The sequence below is a fragment of the Bombina bombina genome, chromosome 4 (genome assembly GCF_027579735.1).
Source record: "Bombina bombina isolate aBomBom1 chromosome 4, aBomBom1.pri, whole genome shotgun sequence".
Taxonomy (NCBI): Eukaryota; Metazoa; Chordata; class Amphibia; order Anura; family Bombinatoridae; genus Bombina; species Bombina bombina.
The window spans coordinates 881894175-881920466 of record NC_069502.1 but is presented as its reverse complement, the minus strand read 5'-3'; the positions used below and the strand labels follow the sequence as shown (position 1 = coordinate 881920466).

Here is a 26292-nt window from a genome sequence, read left to right as displayed (position 1 = left end):
GTATGATTTGCTAGTATTAAATGGGTCACATTTTAATGGGGTTATTTAAGCTTAACTGGAGCTTTTTGTAAGTATTTTAGCTTTGTATAGGTTGAACTCGATGGACTTCAGTCTTTTTTCAACCTTATCTACTATGGTTACTATATTTGACTGAGCTCCAATATATATGTTACGCCTGTCCTATCATTGCTCGGTAATAGCTGGGTTGTTATGCTGAACAAAGTTTAACTTCTCCACAGCTGGATTGGCAGAGGTATCAGTCTCTCCTGTGCTGAGATCTTACCCCCTGCCAGAGCTTCATTTCCAAATTGGGTAACATTACGGAGCAGAGAAACGGCTCTACATTAAAGAGGCATCGTTTGAGTGGAATAACCAGCAGAGGTTAAAGGCCTGATTGCAGCTAGACAAACAATATTCAATGGCTATTTGTTTTGGAGGTATGAACTTGTTTTAAAGGGATAGGAAAGTCAAATTAAACATGCAATGAATTCAGATAGAACATGTAATTTTGAGACACTTTTAAATTCACTTCTATTTTCAAAATGGGCTTTGTTCTCTTGGTAACCCTTGTTGAAAAGAATACGCACATATTCTACACTAGTGGGAGCTAACTGCTTGATTGGTGCTTGCACGCATTTGTCTTTCGTGATTGACTAACTATATGTGTTCAGGCTTCCAGTGTGGGTGGAGTTGGTTTGACGAGTGAAGTCGGCATCTCGAGGCAGAGTATCGTGGCCACCACTCACCATCGTTCTCCAGGCCTATTGTTAAGAGCGGCCAGCTCGGGCTGCTGCTTTACCAGGAGCTGCCCAATATTGTGGGCTAGAACAAGAAGCCTAATACAAGCCGCTGGAGGTCCACTGGCTAGGGCCACCACCAGTACTGTTCTTTCTCGTTATTACTGTGTTAAACTACATGCTGTCCCATATGACAGTCATTATTGGGAGACCCTTTGATAGCATTCTAAGACTGTGCAGAACTTGCGGTCTCTCTATCTGCCTACTGCTGCCTCTGTTTATTGGTTTCTATGCTGTTTGAGACTGATGAACCAAACCTCAGTCTGGAAATCTCTGGAAGGATTTCTTGGTGTAAAACTATAACTCATACCAGGGACTGTATTGTAGTTGCATTTGCTCTACTGCTTTTATGCAATAATACATGGGGACAAATTAGGCTGAGACTGTCCAGAAAAGAACTTCTCTCTGTGGAGTTTGCTACATGCCTTTAAAGACTTGCACAGCACTGGGTGAATATATCATGGTCTTGTAAAATGCATAAGAATCTACTTATAGCCTGGTTAATAAGAGTAACTGCATAAAGGGGTGTACTGTGCCATTCTATAATACTGTTATATACATGCTTTACATTTGTTCTATGAATTGGAGGTATTCTTTGTAGCCTAACCTTTGGTGAATTTAAAACTTATAAATATTGCAAGAAACTAAAGGGACAGTCTACACCAACAGCTTTTTTACCTCTGTGATTACCTTGTATCTAAGCCTCTGCAGACAGCCTCCTTATCTAAGTGCCTTTGACAGACATGCAGTGTAGTCAATCAGTGAAGATTCCTAAATAACTTCACGGGAGTGAGCACAATGTTATCTATATGCCACACATGAACTAACACGGTCTATCTGTGAAAAGCTTTCAAATGCTCTGAGCTAAGAGGCGGTTTCAACGGTTTAGAAATCAGTTTGAGCCTAGCTAGGTTTAGCTTATAAAAATACAACTAAGGGAACAAAGCAAATTTGATGATAAAAGTAAATTGGAAAGTTGTTTAAAAGTGCATGCTCTATCTGAATCATGAAAGTTTTAGTTTTGACTTTACTGTCCCTTTAAATAATTTGAAAGGTTGTGGGATAGAAACTAGTGATAATAACTGCTGAAGAGAAACAACTTAAGTTCCTGCTAATTTAGTGGTACACCTATAATCAAAAACCTTTACTAAGTAATCTATTTAGGTTTTTTAGAGGTGTGTTGTTTTCACTAGTATATGCTGATATCCCTTGAGGTTTGCCTTCTGACCGTATAGGGGTTTTCCATGTTACCCTTTTTAAGACAAGGGATGATGTCTACTAGATATAATAGATACTCTTTTGCTTTGTTTTTGTTACACTGAATATCGAATTGCTATTGTACACTTGTTGGTACATATATTTATTGATAGTTTTGTATACCTATACATATTCATAATATGATCTAAGTATAGAATTACGTTATCTGTGATGTAACTTGCTGCAATGTTCTTAAGAAACTGGATATAGTAGGGAGGCCTACTCCTCATATCACCTCAGAGAGTTTTAATTATATACACTCACTCCTCTAAAACAGGGGTGAGAAAAGGTTTTTTTTCTTGCAAAAAATTATATTATATCATTTTAAATTATATATTATATATATATATATATATATATATATATTATATATACATATACACATACACACATATACATATTACATACATACACACACATACATATACAAAAGAAAATACAGTAAACCTATCCAGCAACTCCATATTAAGCCTCAATAAAAAACAATAAGAACTACCAGCGACTCAAAAACACACATCCACACACAGATGTTGGCAGGTAATATTAACTCCTTAGTTTATTAAGAAGCTATGAGAACAAACAAATAATATAATAACTAAACAAAAATACCATCCAATAAATGGTCTGTTAACTAGAGCAAAAGATTTAACCAAACTTAAAGATATTTGGGGTCTACAGAACCCAGATGCTAAACTGTTTAAATGTGAATCAAAATCTCATTGTACACTCCTCAAGGGATTCATATGTTTCTGACTGGAGTAATCTGTCATGCTCTGAGACCAAGGGCCGATATCAAGGAGGTCTTGATCTCGGATCATGCAGTCATTACACTGTCAATTAAAATTAGGTGGAGAAACGGAAATCCTGGGAAATTTTTATTCCAACATTTCCTTCTGAACGATTTTAGATCTAAGAACTGGTTAACTGAGAAATCGACCGAGTTTAAACATTTTAATATGGAAGATTTAGAAAAAATAATGATATTCGGAAAACTGCCAAGGCAGTTTCTTAGAGAGAGATAAAAGCATACCTAGTGGAAAAAAAGAAACAATAGAAAGTGAGAGACTTGCAAAATGGCTAACCAACTAAACAATAAATATGCAACATGTACAGAGCACAGATAATTGGAAGGAATATCAAAAAGCAAAACTTTTCTCAATCAACAACTGTCCAATCAGAGATTAAAATAAAGCAATTTTTAATAAATATGGCCCCAAGTCGGCAAAAATTCTTGGTTAACATGGTAAAAATGTAGAAAGAAAAATAATCTAATTGAAGCAATCATGATAGATAGTATGAGGCCTGACAAAACCCAAAGATATACATAATCAATTTAAGTATTTTCAGGAGATATAGTCTAAGGAGCAAATATTCCAAGTTATTAGGAAATTTCTGGGGGATGTTAACCTGCCAAAGATCTCAGCAGATCAGCTACTTGAATTGAATAAAGAAATACAACAGGAGGATATTATACAGGCAATAAAAAGATCTGTTAATTTGAAAGCACAGGGCCAGATTAGATCCCTTCTGAGTTTTATAAGATCTTAGTAGAGCCAATTAATCCAGTTCATTCTTCTTTATTTAATAAATAGTATAGGCAAAATGACATGTCATCCAATCTTTTTACATTTTCTAATATAGTTTTAACTCTAAAAAAAAGATAAGACCCTGAATAAATGGATTCCTACCGCCCAATTCACTTCTCAATTGTGATTATAAATTACTAACCTCTATCATAGCCAAACGTCTCAAAAAATATTAGGTTCCCTTATACACTCAGATCAACCTGGCTTTATGCGGGAAGAACATCGAAGAAAAATATTTGAACAGTACTAACTTTTATTGAATATCACTGGGCCAAATTTCACACACAAAATTGTAAATTACACAAGTAGCGGATTTTGCTTTGATTACTCTAGATGCCGAAAAGGTATTTGAATTAGATTTTCTTGTAACCACTGTTTACCTCTCTTGAAAACTTTTGACTTGACTGGCCACTTTTCAAATTTCATTAAGTTGATATATAAAAACCCTGCCTCTTCCTTAATTATTAAAGGAAACAACTTACCGAAAATCCAAATCCAAAAAGGAACAAGACACAGGCTGCCCGCTATCCGCCCCTCTTATTTAATATTTCTTTAGAACCCCTGGCAGTCCTTTGCCGAGAGACAAGTTAGAGGGTGTCGTAATTGGGGATAGAGAGTTTGTTTAATCCTATACGCAGACAATATTTTACTTTATATGAGAAACACAAAGGAATCAATACCAAGCTCTTAGATATTTTGAGGATCTATAGTTTCCTTTTCAGGATATAATGTTAATTCTAAAAAAATCAGAAATTGTATTGATTATTAAGCACAAAGATAGCTTTCAGAAAATAACATTTCCTTAGCAATAGAGCAAATTATGCAATTTGGAATAGTTTCTCTTTAAAAACATTAAACATTGGTATGACCTGAATTATCCACAACTATGGACCAAAATGATTACCTCACTACAGGTGTTGGTCAAAACTCCCACTATCTCTCTCTGAAAAAAACATAATTTATGAAAAACTTACCTGATAAATTCATTTCTTTCATATTAGCAGAGAGTCCATGAGCTAGTGACGTATGGGATATACATTCCTACCAGGAGGGGCAAAGTTTCCCAAACCTTAAAATGCCTATAAATACACCCCTCACCACACCCACAATTCAGTTTAACGAATAGCCAAGAAGTGGGGTGATAAGAAAGGAGTGAAAGCATCAAAAATAAGGAATTGGAATAATTTTGCTTTATACAAAAAAATCATAATCACCACAAAAAAGGGTGGGCCTCATGGACTCTTGCTAATATGAAAGAAATGAATTTATCAGGTAAGTTCTTACATAAATTATGTTTTCTTTCATTTAATTAGCAAGAGTCCATGAGCTAGTGATGTATGGGATAACAGATACCCAAGATGTGGATCTTCCACTCAAGAGTCACTAGAGAGGGAGGGATAAAATAAAGACAGCCAATTCCGCTGAAAAATTAATCCACAACCCAAATCAAAAGTTTCAATTTTTATAATGAAAAAAACTGAAATTATAAGCAGAAGAATCAAACTGAAACAGCTGCCTGAAGTACTGTTCTACCAAAAACTGCTTCTGAAGAAGAGAAAACATCAAAATGGTAGAATTTAGTAAAAGTATGCAAAGAAGACCAAGCTTTGCAAATCTGAACAACAGAAGCTTCATTCTTAAAAGCCCAGGAAGTAGAAACTGACCTAGTAGAATGAGCCGTAATCCTCTGAGGCAGGGATTAACCCGACTCCAAATAAGCATGATGAATCAAAAGCTTTAACCAAGATGCCAAAGAAATGACAAAAGCCTTCTGACCGTTCCTAAAACCAGAAAAGATAACTAATAGACTAGAAGTCTTTCTGAAATCTGAGTAGCTTCAACATAATATTTCAAAACTCTTACCACATCCAAAGAATGTAAGAATCTTTCCAAAGAATTCTTAGGATTAGGACACAAGGAAGGGACAATAATTCCTCTATTAATGTTGTTAGAATTCACAACTTTAGGTAAAAATTGAAATGAAGACAGCAAAACCACCTTATCCTGATGAAAAATCAGAAAAAGGAGACTCACAAGAAAGAGCAGATAATTCAAAAACTGTTCTAGCTGAAGAGATGTCTAAAAGGAGCAATACTTTCCATGAAAGTAATTTTAATGTCCAAAGAAAGCATATGCTCAAACGGAAGAGCCTGTAAAGCCCTCAGAAACAAATTAAGACTCCAAGGAGGAGAAATTGGCTTAATGACAGGCTTGATACGAACCAAAGCCTGAACAAAACAATGAATAACAGAAAGATTAGCAAATCTTTCTGTGAAAACAGCACAGAAAAAGCAGAGATTTGTCCTTTCAAGGAACTTGCAGACAAAAACCCTTATCCAAACCATCCTGAAGAAACTATAAAATCCTAGGAATTCTAAAAGAATGCCAAGAGAATTTATGAGAAGAGCATCATGAGATGTAAATCTTCCAAACTCGATAATAAATCTTACTAGACACAGATTTACGAGCCTGCAACATTCAGGGAGTGCAGAATTATTAGGCAAATGAGTATTTTGACCATATCATCCTCTTTATGCATGTTGTCTTACTCCAAGCTGTATAGGCTCGAAAGCCTACTACCAATTAAGCATATTAGGTGATGTGCATCTCTGTAATGAGAAGGGGTGTGGTCTAATGACATCAAAACCCTATATCAGGTGTGCATAATTATTAGGCAACTTCCTTTCCTTTGGCAAAATAGGTCAAAAGAAGGACTTGACAGGCTCAGAAAAGTCAAAAATAGTGAGATATCTTGCAGAGGGATGCAGCACTCTTAAAATTGCAAAGCTTCTGAAGCGTGATCATCGAACAATCAAGCGTTTCATTCAAAATAGTCAACAGGGTCTCAAGAAGCGTGTGGAAAAACAAAGGCGCAAAATAACTGCCCATGAACTGAGAAAAGTCAAGCGTGCAGCTGCCAAGATGCCACTTGCCACCAGTTTGGCCATATTTCAGAGCTGCAACATCACTGGAGAGCCCAAAAGCACAAGGTGTGCAATACTCAGAGACATGGCCAAGGTAAGAAAGGCTGAAAGACGACCACCACTGAACAAGACACACAAGCTGAAACGTCAAGACTGGGCCAAGAAATATCTCAAGACTGATTTTTCTAAGGTTTTATGGACTGATGAAATGAGAGTGAGTCTTGATGGGCCAGATGGATGGGCCCGTGGCTGGATTGGTAAAGGGCAGAGAGCTCCAGTCTGACTCAGACGCCAGCAAGGTGGAGGTGGAGTACTGGTTTGGGCTGGTATCATCAAAGATGAGCTTGTGGGGCCTTTTCGGGTTGAGGATGGAGTCAAGCTCAACTCCCAGTCCTACTGCCAGTTTCTGGAAGACACCTTCTTCAAGCAGTGGTACAGGAAGAAGTCTGCGTCCTTCAAGAAAAACATGATTTTCATGCAGGACAATGCTCCATCACACGCGTCCAAGTACTCCACAGCGTGGCTGGCAAGAAAGGGTATAAAAGAAGAAAATCTAATGACATGGCCTCCTTGTTCACCTGATCTGAACCCCATTGAGAACCTGTGGTCCATCATCAAATGTGAGATTTACAAGAAGGGAAAACAGTACACCTCTCTGAACAGTGTCTGGGAGGCTGTGGTTGCTGCTGCACGCAATGTTGATGGTGAACAGATCAAAACACTGACAGAATCCATGGATGGCAGGCTTTTGAGTGTCCTTGCAAAGAAAGGTGGCTATATTGGTCACTGATTTGTTTTTGTTTTGTTTTTGAATGTCAGAAATGTATATTTGTGAATGTTGAGATGTTATATTGGTTTCACTGGTAAAAATAAATAATTGAAATGGGTATATATTTGTTTTTTGTTAAGTTGCCTAATAATTATGCACAGTAATAGTCACCTGCACACATAGATATCCCCCTAAAATAGCTATAACTAAAAACAAACTAAAAACTACTTCCAAAACTATTCAGCTTTGATATTAATTAGTTTTTTGGGTTCATTGAGAACATGGTTGTTGTTCAATAATAAAATTAATCCTCAAAAATACAACTTGCCTAATAATTCTGCACTCCCTGTAGTATTAATCACTGAGTCAGAGAAACTTTTATGACTAAGTACTAAGCGTTAAATTTCCATACCATCAAATTAATAATTTGCGTTCCTGATGGAAAAAACGAATGTTAAGATATAAGGTCTGGCCTTAAATGGAAGTGACCAAGATTGGCAACTGGACATCCGAACAAGAACCATATACCAAAACCTGTGTGGCCATGCTGGAGCCACCAGCAACACAAACGATTGCTCCCTGATGATTTTGAAAATCACTCTAAAAAGAAGAACCAGAGGCGAAAAAATATAGGCAGATTGATAACTCCAAGGAAGTGTCAATGCATACACTGCTTCCGCCTGAGGATCCCCGGACCTGAATAGGCCCCTGGGAAGTTCCTTGTTTAGATGAGATGCCATCAGATCTATTTCTGGAAGCCCTCACATCTGAACAATTTGAAAAAAACACATCTGGGTAAAGAGACCATTCTCCCGGATGTCAAGCTTGATTGACAGAGATAATCCTCTTCACAATTGTCTATACCTGGGAAATGAACCGCAGAAATTAGACAGGAGCTGGATTTAGCCCAAGCAAGTATCCAAGATACTTCTTTCACAGCCTAAGGACTGAGAGTCCCACCCTGATGATTGACATACGCCACAGTTGTGACATTGTCTGTCTGAAAAACAATAAACGTCTATTCTTCAAAAAGAAGCCAAAATTGAAGACCTCTGAGAAATGCACGGAGTTCCAAAATATCGAATGGTAATCTCGCCTCCTGAGATTTCCATACCCCTTGTGCTGACAGAGATCCCCAGACAGCCTCCCAACCTAAAAGACTTGCATCTGTAGTGATCATGGTCCAGGTTGAATGAACCGAAGAGACCCTTAGAACTATATGATGGTGATCTAACCACCAAGTCAAACATAGTTGAACATTGGAATTCAAAGATATAAAAAGTGATATCCTAGAATCCCTGCACCATTAATTCAGCATAAAAAACTGGAAAGGTTTCCTATGAAAATGAGCAAAGGGAATCGAATCCAATGCTGCAGCCATGAAACCTAAAACTTCCATGCATATAGCAACTGAAGGAAATAATAGAGAGACTGAAGGTTCCAACAAACGGAACCCAATAAAATTGTCACTTGTCTGTTAGAGACAAAGACATTGACACAATCTATCTGGAAACCTAAAAAAGGTGACCCTTGTCTGAGGAATCAAGGAGCTTTTGATAAAAAGATCCTCTAACCATGTCTTGAAGAAACAACAAAAGTTGAATCGTATGAGATTCCGCAGAACGAAAAGACTGAGCCAGTACCACGAGACCGTCCAAATAAGGAAACACTGAGAACCTTGAAAAGATTCTTAGAGCTGTCGCTAGACCAGAAGGAAAAGCAACAAATTGGTAATGCTTGTCAAAAAAAGAGAATCTCAGAAAATGAAAATAATCTGAATGAAAACAGAAAATTAAGATATGCATCTATTGTATCTATTGTAAATAAATAATGCCATCACTGACCAAAAGGCAGAATAGACCATATAAACACCATTCTAAAAGATGGTACACTTATATGACAATTCAAAAAGATTTTCTATCTTTGGGACAGTGAATAGTTTTGAATAAAACCCCCAAACTCTGTTCCTAAAAATGGAACTGGTATAAATACCCCAGAAAACTCCAGGTCTAAGCAGCGCCTTGAGCCCCAACGGGTGACCAGCCGCGCTTCACAAGTACCCAATACATACAGGTCTGAAACACACTTCAGAAAAGTGTGAGCCTTACTGGAATATGTTAGAGAAAAAAAGACTTCTCACAGACGGTTTTACTCTGAATCCTATTCTGTACCCAAATCTAAGAAGCTAAGCTGGAATAAGAACCGCACCTACATGCAAATTTGGGGAGCTGACTTTGATCTTTAAATGGCTTAAATTGAATGAAGAAAACTTCCAATTATAAACATGTTACTTGGGGAAGAATTAGGATTCCGTTCCTTAGTAAGAACAAAAACTAATATAAGCTTAAAATGTTGTCTTAGAACTCAATCTTGAAGCCCAGTGTAACAGTTGAAGAATTGAATCCAATTGTGACCCAAATAATTGATTACCTTGGAAAAAAAAGAAATATGGAATTTAGAAATCAAATTAGCATTCCAAGATTGAAATCACAAAGTTCTTCTAGCTAAAATAGCTAAAGACATAGATTAAACCTCATTTGCAAAAATATCAAAAAATGACGACACAAATGAAATTATTAGCATGTTGATCAACTTAACAATGCTAAACAAATCATAATCCGATACTTGTTGAACTAAAGTATCCAACCAGAAAGTTGAAGCAGTTGCAACATCAGCCAAATAAATTACAGGTCTAAATAATTTTCCTTAAATAAGATACAAGTTTCCCATCTGAAGGAAAAAAATAAATACTATTTGCTACAGGAATAGTAGTATGTTTAGCAAGAGTAGAGATAGCCCCATTAACTTGGGGGATCTTTCCTCAAAACTGAAAACTAACTGCCGGCAAAGGATACAATTTAAAAACCTTAAAGAAGGAATAAAAGAAAAATATTTAATTCATATGCATTTTCCCAAAAAAATGAAACTGACAGTCTGATAGAAGGAAAATAAACTGATTGACCTGAATCATGGCAAATATAAGTATAAAACATATATTTAGAACTTTACATATAAAGTGCCAAACCATAGCTGAGAGTGTCATAAATAAAAGATAAGACTTACTTACCCAAAGACACTCATCTACATAAAGTAGATAGCCAAACCAGTACTGAAACGAGAATCAGTAGAGGTAATGGTATATAATAGTATATCGTCGATCTGAAAAGGGAGGTAGGAGAAATCTCTACGACCGATAACAGAGAACCTATGAAATAGATCCCCTAGAGGAAGACCATGGTATTCAAATAGGCAATACTCTCTTCACATCCCTCTGACATTCACTGCACTCTGAGAGGAAAACCGGGCTTCAGCCTGCTGCGAATCGCATATCAACGTAGAAATCTAGCACAAACTTACTTCACCACCTCCATGGGAGGCAAAGTTTGTAAAACTGAATTGTGGGTGTGGTGAGGGGTGTATTTATAGGCATTTTAAGGTTTGGGAAACTTTGTCCCTCCTGGTAGGAATGTATATCCCATACGTCACTAGCTCATGGACTCTTGCTAATTACATGAAAGAAAAGTAAGTCTGATTAAGATTATATTATTTACCAAGATTTTGTTCCTCACACAGAATTTACCGGTCTTTATATATAAAAAGAATATAAGAAAGTTTTATTCTCATTGCTCTAGATTTTTCTGGGGCAAAGGGAAACCTCATATTCCTATCTATAGGCTTTGCAAATTTAAAAACGGTGTTAGATTGGGTAGCCGGCACAGACTATATATCTAGTTACCAAGTTGAAGAGAGTCAGTCTTTTCCCTTTTCACTTAGAGCGCTACTACATATCCCTAAGATAGAAAATGTAAAGATTAATATCCCTAAGTATACTATTTACAATATAATTAAGGCATGGAATAGAATATGTAAAGGCTTGAATATAGACAATTCAATTTCTAATCTTTCCCCGCTTCAAGGGATTGACTCAAGGGTTTTTAAAAAATGGGCCCAGAATTGCCTTAAATTTTTAAGTCAATTTAGGGTTAATTCCACAAACGCTATCAAATTATATACTTACACTTAACAAATACCATATGTTTTTTATGTAATGATTTAAGTAGAATAGAGAATTACTACAGCTATCCTCATCTCCAGACAATTGATTCTCAAATCCTGGAAGGATAAACATAGTCCAAGCTTCTCTTTGTTTTTAAGAGAGATTAGGTTTCAAATAGCTGTAGAACAATATGATGCTTTGGGTATTGCTGAAAACAAAGTTAAAAAATTCATTAACAAATGGGATAAGGTGATTATGTCTTTTCCAATAGAATTTCAGTCACAGATTATCCACCCCATGAGACATTCTATAGAATGTAGGTCTATAATTCTCACAGCCTCCTGGTATCAAGAGATATGGAAAAATATGTTTTAGGTAAGAGAAGAATTTGGGAGGGGGAGAGGAAGAAGAGGAGAGATTACAACAGATAATTTATTTCTACATATAAGGCTTTTTTTTGTGTGTTGTTTTTCGTCTCCTTCCTGGTTAAATATCAAAAATCTCAACAATGGGTACATATGGAATATCGATTTTGATTGGTATGGGGGTTAAGATCGCAACCCTTTAATTCTGATTTTGTTTTATATCTGGTATAACTACTGAAAAGGTGTTTATTAAATGTTGTCGATTTCATTTGTTGATAAAGTGTTTTGTATTTTTATGACTATGAGGCTGGCATTTGTTTTTTTTTTAGGATTTGTTTTTCATTATGATATTGTACCAATGTACATCTTGTTTGCCAATAAAAAAAACAAAAAAAAAACTAGATGTGTTCAGCTAGCTGCCAGTAGTGCAATGCTGTTCCTTCTGCAAAGGATAACAAGATAATGAAGCAAATTTGATAAAAGAAGTATATTGGAAAGTTTCCTGTCCCTTTAAATGGGTCATACGCTCTGGAATTCACACTTTTTTTTTTAAACAGCCTCTTCTTGATTCTTGTGAGTATTTTCTCGCATTAGCATTCTGATAAATAAGTTTGAGAGATGAGTGCTACTATAAAGTCTTTGTTCCCTTTTTATTTTTTAGTATACTTACATTTTGGACTTTAGCACCTGTATGATTATATATGTGTATGGAGGGGTCAAGTCCTACAAAAAAAGTGTGGGAACTCACCAAGACTTCCACCCCTCCAACAATAAATAATGTTTTATATACTGTATTTATTTGTATATAATCTATACACGTTGGTTAATGAAAGCAAAATTAAAACCAATGAAGGGTTTAATTGGATGACTCCCACCCACTTAGGATGCAATAGTCCTATTTTTGTTAAGGGGAGATAAATGACCCAAAGCAAGAGACGCATAAATGTAAGCACCATGTGTTCCACACAGTCACCTAGATTACGAGTTTTGCGTTTGTGTTTTAACGCTGAAAAAAATGGCCATTTCAGCTTTAAAACAGTAACGCAGCCATTACGAGTCTTGTCAGTATAGCTGTACCGCAAGCCTTTTAGCCTGTAACGCAACGTCAGCCCCGCACTAAAAAAAATTACGTTTTTGTGTGGGATTCCATAGCGCTGCCATTACAAGTTTTGGGGTGAGGCTAAAAAGCTTGCGTTACACCCTATATCGACACGATCCGTTTCGCAATCTGAGAGCAGTAGTTATGAGTTTTACACAACAAAACTGTTACAAAGTACACTAACACCCATAAACTACCTATTAACCACTAAACCGAGGCCCTCCCGCATCGCAAACACTATTTTAAAGTTATTAAACACTAATCTGCCTCTCCTGATATCGCCGCCACTAATAAAATGTATTAACGCCTAATATGCCGCTCCCCAACATCATCGCCACTAAAGTTATTAACCCCTATTCCCCGCACCCCAACTTCGCCCACAATATAAATATATTAACCCCTATTCCGCCGCTCCCCGACATCGCTGCCACTAAATAAAGTTATTAACCCCTAAACCTCTGGCCTCCCACCTCAATACCACTAAATAAACCTATTGACCCCCAAACCGCCAGTCCCCCACATCGCCAAAAACTAAATTAAAACTATTAACCCCTAAACCTAACAACCCCCTAACTTTAAATTAAAATTACAAGATCCCTATCTTAAAATAAATAAAAACTTACCTAGGAAATTTAAAAAAAACCTAAATTTAAACTATAAATTAAACTAACATTACTATAATACTAAAATTAAAATAACTACAAATTAAAATAATTAAATTACACATTAAAAAAAACTAACTCTACTAAAAAAATTAAATCTACAATTACAAAAAATACAAAAATACTAAAATTACAAAAAATAACCAACAAAATGATCCAAAATAAAAATAATTACACCTAACCTAATAGCCCTATCAAAATAAAAAAAGCCCCCCAAAATAAAAAAAAAAAACCCTAGCCTACAATAAACTACCAATAGCCCTTAAAAGGGCCTTTTGTAGGGCATTGCCCTAAAGAAATCAGCTCTTTTCCCTGTAAAAAAAAATACAAAAGACCCCCAACAGTAAAACCCACCACCCAACTAACCCCACAAAATAAAAAAACCTAAATCTAAAAAAAACCTAAGCTACCCATAGCCCCGAAAAGGGCATTTGTATGGGCATTGCCCTTAAAAAGGTATTCAGCTCTTTTTCATTGCCCTTAAAAGGGCATTTAGCTCTTAAGAATGCCCAAAAACCTAATCTTAAAAAAAAAAAAAAACCCACCCAAAAAAAGTTTAAAAAAACCTAACACTAACCCCTGACGATCCACTTAAGTCCGGACATCCATCCTCAACCAGGCGGTGAAGTCTTCATCCAGGCGACAAGGTCTTCATCCATCCAGGCGGCGTCTTCTATCTTCATCCCGGTGGCGCGGAGCGGATCCATCCTGAAGTCATCCGGCGCGGAGCATCCTCTTCATACGGTCGCCTTTTAAGGGCTATTTGCAGTTTATTGTAGGCTAGGTTTTTATTTTTTATTTGGGGGGGGGGGGGGGGGGTTTATTTTTATAGGGAAATTAGATTAGGTGTAATTATTTTTATTTTGAATAATTTCGTTTGTTATTTTTCGTAATTTAGTATTTTTTTATTTTTTGTAATTTAGTATTTTTTTTATTTTTTGTAATTGTAGATTTAATTTTTTTTAGTAGGGTTAGGTTTTTTTTAATGAGTAATTTAATTTATTTAATTGATAGTTATCTTAATTTTAGTAATAGTAATGTTAGTTTAATTTATAGTGTATACTGAGTCTTCAATGCAAGGGAGCTTTTTCAAGATGGCGTCCCTTGTATTCCTATTGGCTGATTTGATTTTGGAAATTTAAATCAGCCAATAGGATGAGAGCTGCTGAAATCCTATTGGCTGTTCAAATCAGCCAACAGAATTTCAATAGCTCTCATCCTATTGGCTGATTTGAATTTCCAAAATCAAATCAGCCAATAGGAATGCAAGGGTTGCCATTTGGAAAAGGCTCCCTTGTATTGAAGATTCAGTATACAGCGGCGACCATATGAAGAGGATGCTCCGCGCCAGATGTCGTCAGGATGGATCCGCTCCACGCCGCCGGGATGAAGTTAGAAGACGCCGTCTGGATGAAGATAGAAGACACCGTCTGGATGGATGGATGAATGAAGACCTCGCTGCCTGGATGAGGATGGTTTCCGGACTTCAAAAACTGTAAGTGGATCGTCGGGAGTTAGTGTTAGGTTTTTTCAAACTTTTTTTGGGTGGGTTTAACTTTTTAGATTAGGGTTTTGGGCATTTTTAAAAGAGCTAAATGCCCTTTTAAGGGCAATGAAAAAGAGCTAAATGCCCTTTTAAGGGCAATGGGTAGCTTAGTTTTTTTTTTTAGAGTTAGGTTTTTTATTTTGTGGGGTTGGTTGGGTAATGGGTTTTACTGTGGGGGGGGGGTCTTTGTATTTTTTTTACATCGAAAAGGAGCTGATTTCTTTAGGGCAATGTCCTACAAAAGGCCCTTTTATAGGGCTATTAGATTAGGTGTAATTGTTTTTATTTTGAATAATTTCAAATTTTTGTTATTTTTTTTGTAATTTAGTATTTTTTTATTTTTTGTAACTGTAGATTTAATTTTTTTAGTAGGGTTAGGTTTTTTTAATGAGCAATTTAATTTATTTAATTGATAGTTATTTTAATTTTAGTAATAGTAATGTTAGTTTAATTTATAGTGTAAACTTAGGTTTTTTTTAATTTCCCAGGTCAGTTTTTATTTATTTTAAGATAGGGATCTTGTTATTTTAATTTAAAGTTAGGGGGTTGTTAGTTTAATTTATTTTTTTTGCGATGTCGGGGGCTGTCAGTTTAGGGGTTAAAATGTTTATTTAGTGAAGTGGGACGCCAGAGGTTTAGGGGTTAATAACATTATGTAGGTGTCAGTGATGTCGAGGGCAGCAGATTAGGGGTGTTTAGACGTGGGGTTTATGTTATATGTTAGGGTGTTAGGTTTAAACTAAAAAAAATTTCCCCATAGACATAAATAGTGTTGTGTTACGGAGCTTTTCATTCCGGGATCACAGGTGTGAGGTTTTTTTCGAACACTTTCTCCCCATTGATGTCTCTGGGGAAAGCATGCACGAGCACGTCAAAGCAGTGCTTGGATTTTGTGTGTTGTGGCGCTCATCGCAACCATATCACACACACCAGACGGCTTTTTAAAAACTCGTAATGGCAGCACTATGGAGGGTGACATAACACAACTTTTGTTGCGTTTGTTTCGCACCCTCTATAGCGCAAAACTTGTAATCTAGGTGAGTGTGAGGTGATCCCAAAGCAGGACCACTGACAGGCTTGCATTTAGTGTATTGTAGGAAGTGTTACTGCCCATTACTAGAGGATCTCACTATCCCTTTAACCAGACTGTGCTCCAGCTCCTCCTACCAACAGCAGCAGTGTTTACTTAAGCGTTTCTGTTCTATTGCCAGGTCCACCTGCAAAAAAAGTGCAGGAACTCCGTTCCCAATGCGTTCCCGCTGGACTTGACCTTTGCGTGTTTGCTACTTTTATTTCCTGTGCACAAATTAGATTTATGTATTAGGGCCTGAGAGAGTCATGCAGCTGGGAAGGGGGGCTTGGGTGCTAGGGTTGTTTAATTTTTTAGTGAAAGATTGTATGCGTATGGGGGATGTTTTACAGTGGATGGTTGTACAGAAGTTCCTGGGTGTTGGGGAGGTTTTATGATTAAGGATTGTGCAGGGGACTGTGTGTGTTTGGCGGTGTTTAACAGTTGATAGTGTTCCCTGGTTCTGAGGAACATTTTAAAGGGGACAATTGTGTATGGGGCACTGGGTGCTGGTGAAGGGTTAGTAGTGGAAGGTTTTTCAGGCAACCCAAGGCACCAGGGAGGTTTTACAGTGGATAGTTGTGCAGGGGATGCTGGGGAGGTTTTACAGTGAAGGGGTGTACAGGGGATCGTAAGTGCTGAAGGAGGTTTTACAGTGTAGGATTCTGCAGAGGACCCTGGCTGCTGGGGTAGGTTTTGTGGATGTAGGTTTTGCAGGAGGTTGAATTGAAGTTAGGGTACGTGAGTTGGTCTGTGTGAGCTGAAGTTAGGGTCAGTGAGACTGTCTGGGTGAGATAAAGTTAGGGTTAGTGAGATTGTTTGGGTATACTGAATTTAGGGTTAGTGAGAAGGTCTGGGTATACTTACGTTAGGGTTAGTGAGATGAAGTTAGGGTTAGTGAGATAGTCTGGGTATACTGAAGTTAGGGTTAGTGAGATGGTCTTGCTATTCTAAAGTGAGGGTTAGTGAGATGGTCTTGCTATTCTAAAGTGAGGGTTAGTGAGATGGTCTGGGTATACTGAAGTTAGGGTTAGTGAGATGGTCTGGGTATACTGGTTAGGGTTAGTGAGATGGTCCAGGTGAGCTGAAGTTAGGGTTAGTGAGATGGTCTAGGTATACTGAAGTTAGGGTCAGTGAGATGGTCTGGGTGAGCTGAAGTTAGGGTTAGTGAGATGGTCTAGGTATACTGAAGTTAGGGTTAGTGAGATGGTCTGGGTAAACTGAAGATAGGGTTAGTGAGATAGGTCTGGTGGATCAGAAGAAGCACAGTAAATAGGTCAGTGTCATCATGACATTCCCCAGCAGCTCTCACCTCTCCAGTCAGCAGGCAGATGATGCCCAGGGCCTGACTCAGGAACTGCTCTGCCATCTGCTTCCTGTATTTGTTCATCTTGTTTATCGTCAGTGACTAAGTCAGATGCTATAAATGTGACACCTGTGAGAAGAAAAGAAGATGAATAAAATGAGAGGTGGGAAATAATCAGAGCTCTTACTATATTTATATTATGGTAAAAAGATATTTATGTGACATTAAACATGTTTATTTCACTGATGCACAATATAATACTACATATGTGACAAGCTGCAGGTAACATGACAATCTTTATGTAGCATGTTTGCCACATATTATGGGGTGATACATGTGTTTAATATTAAGCTCATAAGAAGCAAGAGAAGGGTGAATTTATACAGGAATATGCAGTTATCTGATAAATCAGGAAGCAGATGTAAAACACTAAGTGTCACGGCTCCCTGGTTACCAGTATTGTAATTTATGGTATTATCCCAAACTGGGAGCTCTGTCCTGCTTCCCCTTGGTTCTTCAACTGCTATTTATGCCCAAACCGGAATCTGCCCCTGAATCATATAACCCCCATAATACCTTGATCATAGGATAACACTACAAATTTTGGGAGGCATGCTTATGTGAGGGCACAACAAATACTGGGCACAAAAGTCTCACGGCAACTAGAATATATAAAAAAAACAATGCCAGGGCCTAAGGTCTGTAGAGTTGTCTTTGCCCTACTACATATGCGTCAAGACTGGTTATTGTGCCCAACACCCTCTGAACAGCTGTGCTTGAGCCTCTGTTAACCTAGCTTCAGAAAATTATATATATTGTACTGCTCTGTGATGTGTTTCCTCTTCATATTTCGTTAAAGGGACAGTCTTCTTGAAAATTGTTATTGTTTAAAAAGATGGTTAATAAAGGGATTATCTATTTCCCAGTTTTGCATAACCAACACTGTAATATTAATATAGTTTTTACCTCTATGATTATCTGTATCTAAGCCTCTGCTTAGATGCACTGAGAATGCCCCTTATCTCAGAGCTTTTTACATCTTGCATTTTAGCCAGTTAGTTCTGATTCCTGCATAACTCCACGGGATTGAGTACAATGTTATCTATATGGCACACATGATCTACCACTGTCTGGTTGTAAAAAGCACTGAGATAGGAGGAGGCCTGCAAGGGCTTAGAAACTTGCAAATTCAGAGATTATAAAATATATTAATATAATAATGTTGGTTATGAAAAGCTGTAGATTAGGTAGTAAAGGTGTTATCTATCTTCTTATTAAAAAAACATAATTTATGTAATTACTTACCTGATAAATTCATTTCTTTCATATTGGCAACAGTCCATGAGCTAGTGACGTATGGGATATACAATCATACCAGGAGGGGCAAAGTTTCCCAAGCCTCAAATGCCTATAAATACACCCCTCACCACACCCACAACTCAGTTTAATGAATAGCCAAGTAGTGGGGTGATAAAATAAGGAGTAAAAAAGCATACAAGAAGAAGAACTGGAAAGAAAATTGTGCTTATACACAAAAATCATAACCACCAAAAAGGGTGTGCCTCAAGGACTCTTGCCAATATGAAAGAAATGAATTTATCAGGTATTTCTTACATAAATTATGTTTTCTTTCATGTAATTGGCAAGAGTCCATGAGCTAGTGACGTATGGGATAGAAATACCGAAGATGTGGAAGACCAAAGAAGAGTCACTAGCAAGGGAGGGAAAAAATAAAAACAGCCATTTTTGCTGAAATAATTAAATCCACAAAAAAAAAAGTTTCTCTCATAAATTGAAGAAAAAAAACTTAAAACATAAGCAAAAGAATCAAACTGAAACAGCTGCTTGAAGAACTTTTCTACCAAAAACTGCTTCAAAAGAAGCAAATACATCAGAATGGTAAAATTTAGTAAATGTATGCAACGAAGAAGTTGTTGCTTTGCAAAACTAAACAACCGAAGCTTCATTCTTAAAAGGACAAGAAGTGGCTACTGAACTAGTAGAACGAGCTGTAAATCTCTGAAGCGAAGACTGTCCATCTCTTTGGATTAGGACATAATGAAGGAACAACAATTTCCCTACTAATGGTAGTAAAATCCTTAGGAAGAAATTTAAACAAAGTCCGCAAAACAGCCTTATCCTGATGAAAAATCAGAAAAGGAGAGTGACAAGAGAGAGCAGACAATACAGAAAACTCTTCTAGCTAAAAAGATTGTTTAAAAATTAACAATACCTTACAAGAAAATAGTCTAATATACAAAGTATGCATAGGCTCAAACAGAAGAGCCTGTAAAGCCTTAAAAAAAAACAATTCAAGACCCCAAGGAGAAATTGATAAAATAACAGACTTGATACTAACCAAAGTCTGAACAAAACAGCAAATGTCAGGAAGAACGGTAATCTTTTCTTATAAAAAGAAACGGAAAAGGCAAAGATGTGTCTCTAAAAAATACTTATAGACAAATCGTAAAACAAAACATCCTGAAGAAACTAAGAGAATCGCACAAGAATTTATGAGAACACCATAAAATATAAATTTATCAAACCTTATAATAAATGTTCTTTAAAACAGACTTCTAAGCCTGCAACATAGTGAAAAAAACTGAGTCAGAGAAACCTCTATGACTAAACAAGTTCTATACCTTCAAAGTAGTAATTTGAAATCCTGATGGAAAAAATAGCCCCTAAAACAAGAGGGCTAGCCAAAGAAAAAGTGTCCAAGGATGGCAACTGGACATGCGAACAAGATCCACATACCAAACCTAAGAGGCCATGCTGATGCTATCAGACACATATGAGACTATTCCAAAATGACCTTGAAGAACACCTTTGGAAGAAAAAAAACAGAAGCGGAAGGAGGTAGCCAGGTTGCAAAAACCAAGACACTGCTAAAGTATACACCATTTCCACCTGAGGATCCCTAGACCTGAAAAGGTACCTGGGAAATTGATAGAACACATCTGTATAGAGGTACCACTCTCCCAGTTGTAAAGACTGATGGTTGAGATAATCCATCTCCCAAATGTCTAAACCTGAGATATAAATCGTAAAGGAGAGGAAAACCACCTAAGAACGTATTCAAGATACTTCCTAATTGCTTAGGAACTGTGAGTCCCTATTAAATGATTGACATATGCCACAATTGTGACATTGTCTGTCTGAAAGAAAAAAACTCCTAAAAGAAGCTAAGCCTGAAAAAAGAACGGAGTTCAAAATATCGATTGGAAACCTCGCCTCTTGAAGTTTCCAAACCCCTTGTGCTGTCAAAGACCCTCAGACAGCTCCCCAACCTGCAAGACTTGCATCCATTAAGAATACAGTCCAGGAAGGACGAACAAAAAGAGACCCCCTGACTAAAACGATGATAAACTAATCATCAAAAACAGGGAGAAAAGAGTGTTAGGATTTAAAAATATCAACTTTGATATCTGAAAACAAACCCTGTATCATAGATTCAGTAGGCAAAGCAAAAAGATCTCAGAAGAAAAACGAGCAAAAGGGATCCACGCCAGATGCTGCAGTTATGAGACATAAAAAACTTTCATGCACATAGCCACTGAAAGAAATTAACCAGACTGTAAGTAAAACAGGCTAATGCCAAATACAATTGACTTTTGTCCGATAAAGACAAAGATATGCACACAGAATCCATCTAAAAACCCAAAAAGAAGTGACCCTTGTCTGAGGAATCACAAAACTCTTAGGTAAATTAAATCCTCCAACTATGTTTTGAAGAAACAAAACTTAGTTGATTCATAAGAGATTCCAAAAAAGAAAGATCCACATATATGAATACTGCTCCTTCATAAGTATGTATTGGGTACTTGTAAGCATGTCTAATTACCCATACGGGACTTAAAACACTGCTCATTTAATTGACCTCAGAAGAATGAAAGGCTGAATGGACTTCGCCCAGAATTTAATCTGCAACCCTCAGGTTTCTACAGGGCTCAGGCACAGTGCATTAGTATGCTGAGCTATCTGCCCATATTAATAAAAGAAAATATTAAGCTAATACCAAGATATCATCCAAATAAGGAAGCACCACCATACCTTGCTGCCTAAAGACAGAAGAAGGGCACCAAGAACCTATGAAAAGATTCATAAAGCCATCGCTAAACCAAATGGAAAACTGACAAATTGGTAAAGCTTATCTAAAAAAGAAAAATCTCAGAATCCATAAGTGGACTGAATGAACATTAAATATGAGGATAAACATCCTGTAAAATGAGTGGACATGAAATGACCTTAACAAAAATGCATAATAGTCCTTATAATTGCCAACATAAAAGTTGAAACTCTAACAAAACAATATAAAAATCTTCAGATCCAAAAAATTAACTGAATAAACCCTTCTTCTTTGGGACAAAGAATAGAAATGAATATAAACCCAAACCCTGTTCCTGCAATAAAAACTGGCATAATCACTCCTGAACATAAATCACAGAGTGTACTGAGAAAGAAGATTCTTCCCATAGAAGGTCTCATTCTAAAAATCTATTCAAAGAAAATATAGATTTTGGACTGATCCAAAAACAATTCAATCTGCCCCCCCGAATGACTGGATAGAGAACCGCGCCTTCATGCAGTTTAATAACTAGTAAATATATTGCGTATTTCTCCCAAAGAGGATACAAAGCGCTTTTTCAGTGCTTACACTCGGAATTAACCAACTTAGCAGCTGAGAAAAAACAGTAGTTATTATTACCCAAATAAATGGTATACAATAAATTGACCTCAAAAGGCCAAAGGGCTTTAATGACCGTGCCGGAATATGAATATGAGACCCTTGGATCTAGAACAACATTTGTAGTCAGGACATTCACCAACAGATCTACATCACCGGACTTAGGGCAGAAAAATTCTAGACCTCCAACAATAGTGCCTCTCTGATTCACACCCCAGATACTGTACAGTCTCACAGCCACCCCATCTGCCTCACACCCAAGCCCCTGTACAGGTTATCAACCCTCTTTGTCTCACGTCCCAAACCCTGTACAGGTACATTGACCCCTCTGTTTCATACCCCATCCCCTGTACAGACTCTAAGCCCCCCTCTGCCTCACACCCTAGCCCTTGTACAGACTCTCAGCACCCCTCTATCTCACAACCCTGCCTCTCTACAGACTCTCAGCCCCCCTCTATATCACACCCCTGCCTCTGTATAGACTTTCAACCACCTCTGTCTCACATCCTAGCCCTTGAACAGATTTGCAGGCCCCCTCTGTCTTACACCCCTGCCTCTGTGCAGAATTTTAGCCCCCTCTGCCTCACACCCCAGCCCCTGTACAGACTCTCTACCCCCCCCCACCTGTCTCACACCCCAGCCCCTGTAGACTAAAAACACCCGGTTTCACACCCCAGCCCCTGTAGACTTGCAGCCCAATTCTATCTCACACCCCAGCCCCTGTACAGTCTCACGCCCCAGCCTCTGAGCAGACTCTCAGCCATGCCAGTGCCTGTACAAGCTACCAGCCCCCCTCTGATTCACCCCCCCCCAGACCCTGTACAGGTTCATAGACCCCTCTGCCTCACACCCCAGCCCCTGTAGACTCTTAGCACCCCTCTGTGTCATACCCCAACCCTTGTTCATACTCTCAACCCCCTTTGTCTCACACCCCATCCCCTATACAGATGTTTAGCCCACCTTTGACTCACACTCCAGCCCTTGTACAGACACTCAACACCTTCTGTCTCACACCCCTGCCTCTGTGAAGAATTTAATTCCCCTCTGTCTCACACCTCACTCCCTCAGACTCTCAGCCCCCATCAGTCTCCTATCTCAGCCCATGTAGACTCACTGCCGCCCTCTATGTCACACCCCAGCCCTTGTATAGACACTCAGCACCCCTGTCTCACAGCCCTGCCTCTATGCAGCCCTCTGTCTTACACCCCAGCCCCTGTACAGACTCTCAGCACCCCTCTGTCTTACACCCCAGACCCTGTACAGACTCTCATACCCCCTCTGTCTCACACCCCAGCCCATGTACAGACTCTCAAACCTCCTCTGTCTCACATCCCTGCCTCTGTGTAGACTTTCAGCTCCCCACCTGTCTCACATACAAGCCCTTGTACATGTGCTTAGCCCCCCTCTGTCTCACACCCCAGCCCATGTATATTAAAACCACCCTCTGTCTCACACGCCAGCTCCTGTAGACTGACAGCCCTTGTACAGACTCCCAGCCCTCTCTGTCTCATATCTCAGCCCCCTCTGTCTTAAACCCCATTCTCTATACAGAATTTCAGCTCTCTCCCCCTTTGTCTCACACACCAGCCCTTGTAAACTCTCAGCCCCCCTCTGTCTCACACTCTGCCCCTGTAGACTCGAAGCCCCCCTCTGTCTCACACTCCAGCCCCTGTACAGACTCTCAGTCCCCACTGACCATCAAGCGGTTTCCGTTAGCTGTTGCATTATCTCCTGCATTACACAAAACTACTAAATTACCAGGTAGTGACTAAATCCAGTCCAGCTAAAGGACCGATTATGTCAGCAGTCACGTGGCTGCTGTGATTTCACTGATCCTCTAGCTGCACGGGATCTAGCTGCACACTCGAGGTTTATGGCTCCATGATGATGAGGACCCGGGTGAAAACAATTACCTGGACATGAAGAGGTTTGTTGTAACGCAAAGTCTGTCATGTGTTAATAAAATGATGCGCAGGGATCATGGGGACTAGTGCATTTCAGATATATAGGGGCAGATACTAGGGTGATGGGTGTGTGAGCGTTAAAGGGGATGAAGTGACACAATATAAGATATTTAATTTAGTAAGTGCTGAATGTGTCCTGCATTTGCATCTACCTGTTGTGTAGGAACCTCAATAATAATACATTGTGTGCAAGCAAAGGAATTGAGAACCTCTCTGTAATATTATTTATATATCTGTATATAAGGTACAGGGGAGGGGGCTGTGTGTGTGAGAGAGAGGGGCAATGGGAACCTCTTATATCTGTACATAGGGTAGTTTATGGGCTGTGTTTGTTTGATTGAGGCAATGGGAACCTCTCTATAATATATATCTGTATATAAGGTACTGAGGTGGGGGTTGTGTGTGTCAGTGAGACAGAGGGAACCTCTCTATAATATTATATATCCATATATAAGGTTCTGGGGAGGGGGTCTGTATATGTGAGGCTCTGGAAGCATCTGCAATATTACAGGGACATAATACTCATATGCTAAATCACTTGAAACTGATGCAGTATAACTGTACAAAGATGAAAGGAAAATATCACCTGAGCATCTCTATGTAAATAAGGAAGATATTTTACCTCACAATCTCCTCAGCTCAGCAGAGTAAGTTCTGTGTAAAAAGTTATACTCAGCTGCAGGTAAAAGAATGAAGAAATGAACAGCAGCCAATCAGCATCAACAGTGCTGAGGTCATGAACTATTTTACTGTGATCTCATGAGATTTGACTTAACTCTCATGAGATTTCATTGTTACACTGAATAGGGAAATAACATGAGTGCACCAGGCTCATCCTTTCAGCTGTCCCGGGACAGACATACTAATATGCTGCTTAGAAGTCCTTTACAATGGGATGTGGCTACTGAGGAACTTTTGAGGTAAAATATATTTCTATTTTACATAGAGATGTTCAGGTGATATTTTCTATTCAGCATTTTACAGCTATACTGCATCACTTTCAAGTGTTTAAACATTTGGGTATTATGGCCCTTTAAACATCTGTGTATATGGTACTGGGGACCCATTGTGTGTGTGACAGAGAAAATCTCTCTTGAATATATTGTATATATGCATATAAGATAACTGGTAAGAGGGTTGCGTGTGTGTGTGTACATATAAGGTGCTGTGTGTGTTTAAGACGTGAAACCCCTCTATATTACTGTATATCATTATGTGAGGTGCTATAGGAGGCGGTGATGCATGTGAGGCAGCAGGAATCTCTGTTAAGTGTCTGTATATAAAGTGCTGGGGATGAAGTGTGTGGGTGAGACAGATATAGGGGAGAAAGAAGACGGGTGACAATGGTTATGGAAAATGCATTATTAATTACATAATGCAAATGTTTCACCCACATGGCACCAATGTCTGCTACACCCCTGCAGTACACCAGCCTTTAGTTTTAGTTCTGCAGTGTAGACAATGTACTGTACTGAACTAACCATAAAGCCTGATGTGCTGCAGATGTAAAAGTATTGGCACCCCAAGGCATAACATACAGTGATCTGAGATGTCATCGCAGAAAATGCAGCATGTCTGCAGAAAGAACAGGACACATGCAGGAACTGTTAGCGCTCGAACTCTTTAGTGCTGCTCCACATTAGACAGTTCTCTTCAAACAGAGCTGTGCTCGGGTTGCAGTGTGTAAGTTTTCCTTAACACAGTGCACCCAGAGTAAAGTGCTGTTTGAAGTGATCAGTCAATAATGCAGTAGCGCTGCAAAGCAGCAGCACATTGCTTGTTGACTAGCTCTCAAGAGATTTTTTCAAACCCACCCCTAGCCTTTCCCAGTCTGCAAAGCTGTTTATTCTGAATTTAAGACGTTAGTATGAGCATTGCATCTTTTTTATTACTACATTTCTGTTAGACCAAGAGAAAAGATTTATTCAAGAGACCTTTAAAAAAAAAATTGTATGCATGTAATTTGCAATGCAATTATATTATAAAGCATTAAAAATTGCTTTATTCTTCAGTTGACCAACACATTGCAGTTGAACTTGTGCCGTAGTGTAACTGTCTAATTTAAATTTTTATGTTATTTAAAAATGACCTGCAGAAAAATTTTCACTAAAAAATCTCATTGCAGAAAGTGAAGAAAAGTTCTGCCTCTGGGCAGTGGCAGTGGAGGGGTGGGGAGTTATTTTTTTTATGCATACTGTCACCTTACTCTATGCGCACAAAAGATCATTTTTTTAGAGGATTTCCACCATTTTGATCACATGCTC

General features: G+C 38.2%; 1 protein-coding gene across 1 annotated transcript in view; it reads right to left on the bottom strand.

Annotated features, from left to right (window-relative positions):
- Positions 1-23876, bottom strand: part of LOC128657428 (zinc finger protein 41) — a 108566-nt gene extending 84690 nt beyond the window's left edge. The window contains exons 1-2 of the mRNA XM_053711780.1: positions 23823-23876; positions 17384-17506 (exon numbers count right to left, since the gene is read on the bottom strand). Coding sequence (XP_053567755.1) covers positions 17384-17461 — 78 coding nt within the window. The 5' untranslated portion in view covers positions 17462-17506; positions 23823-23876. The remainder of the gene's footprint in view (positions 1-17383; positions 17507-23822) is intronic.
- Between the last annotated feature and the right edge of the window lie 2416 nt (positions 23877-26292).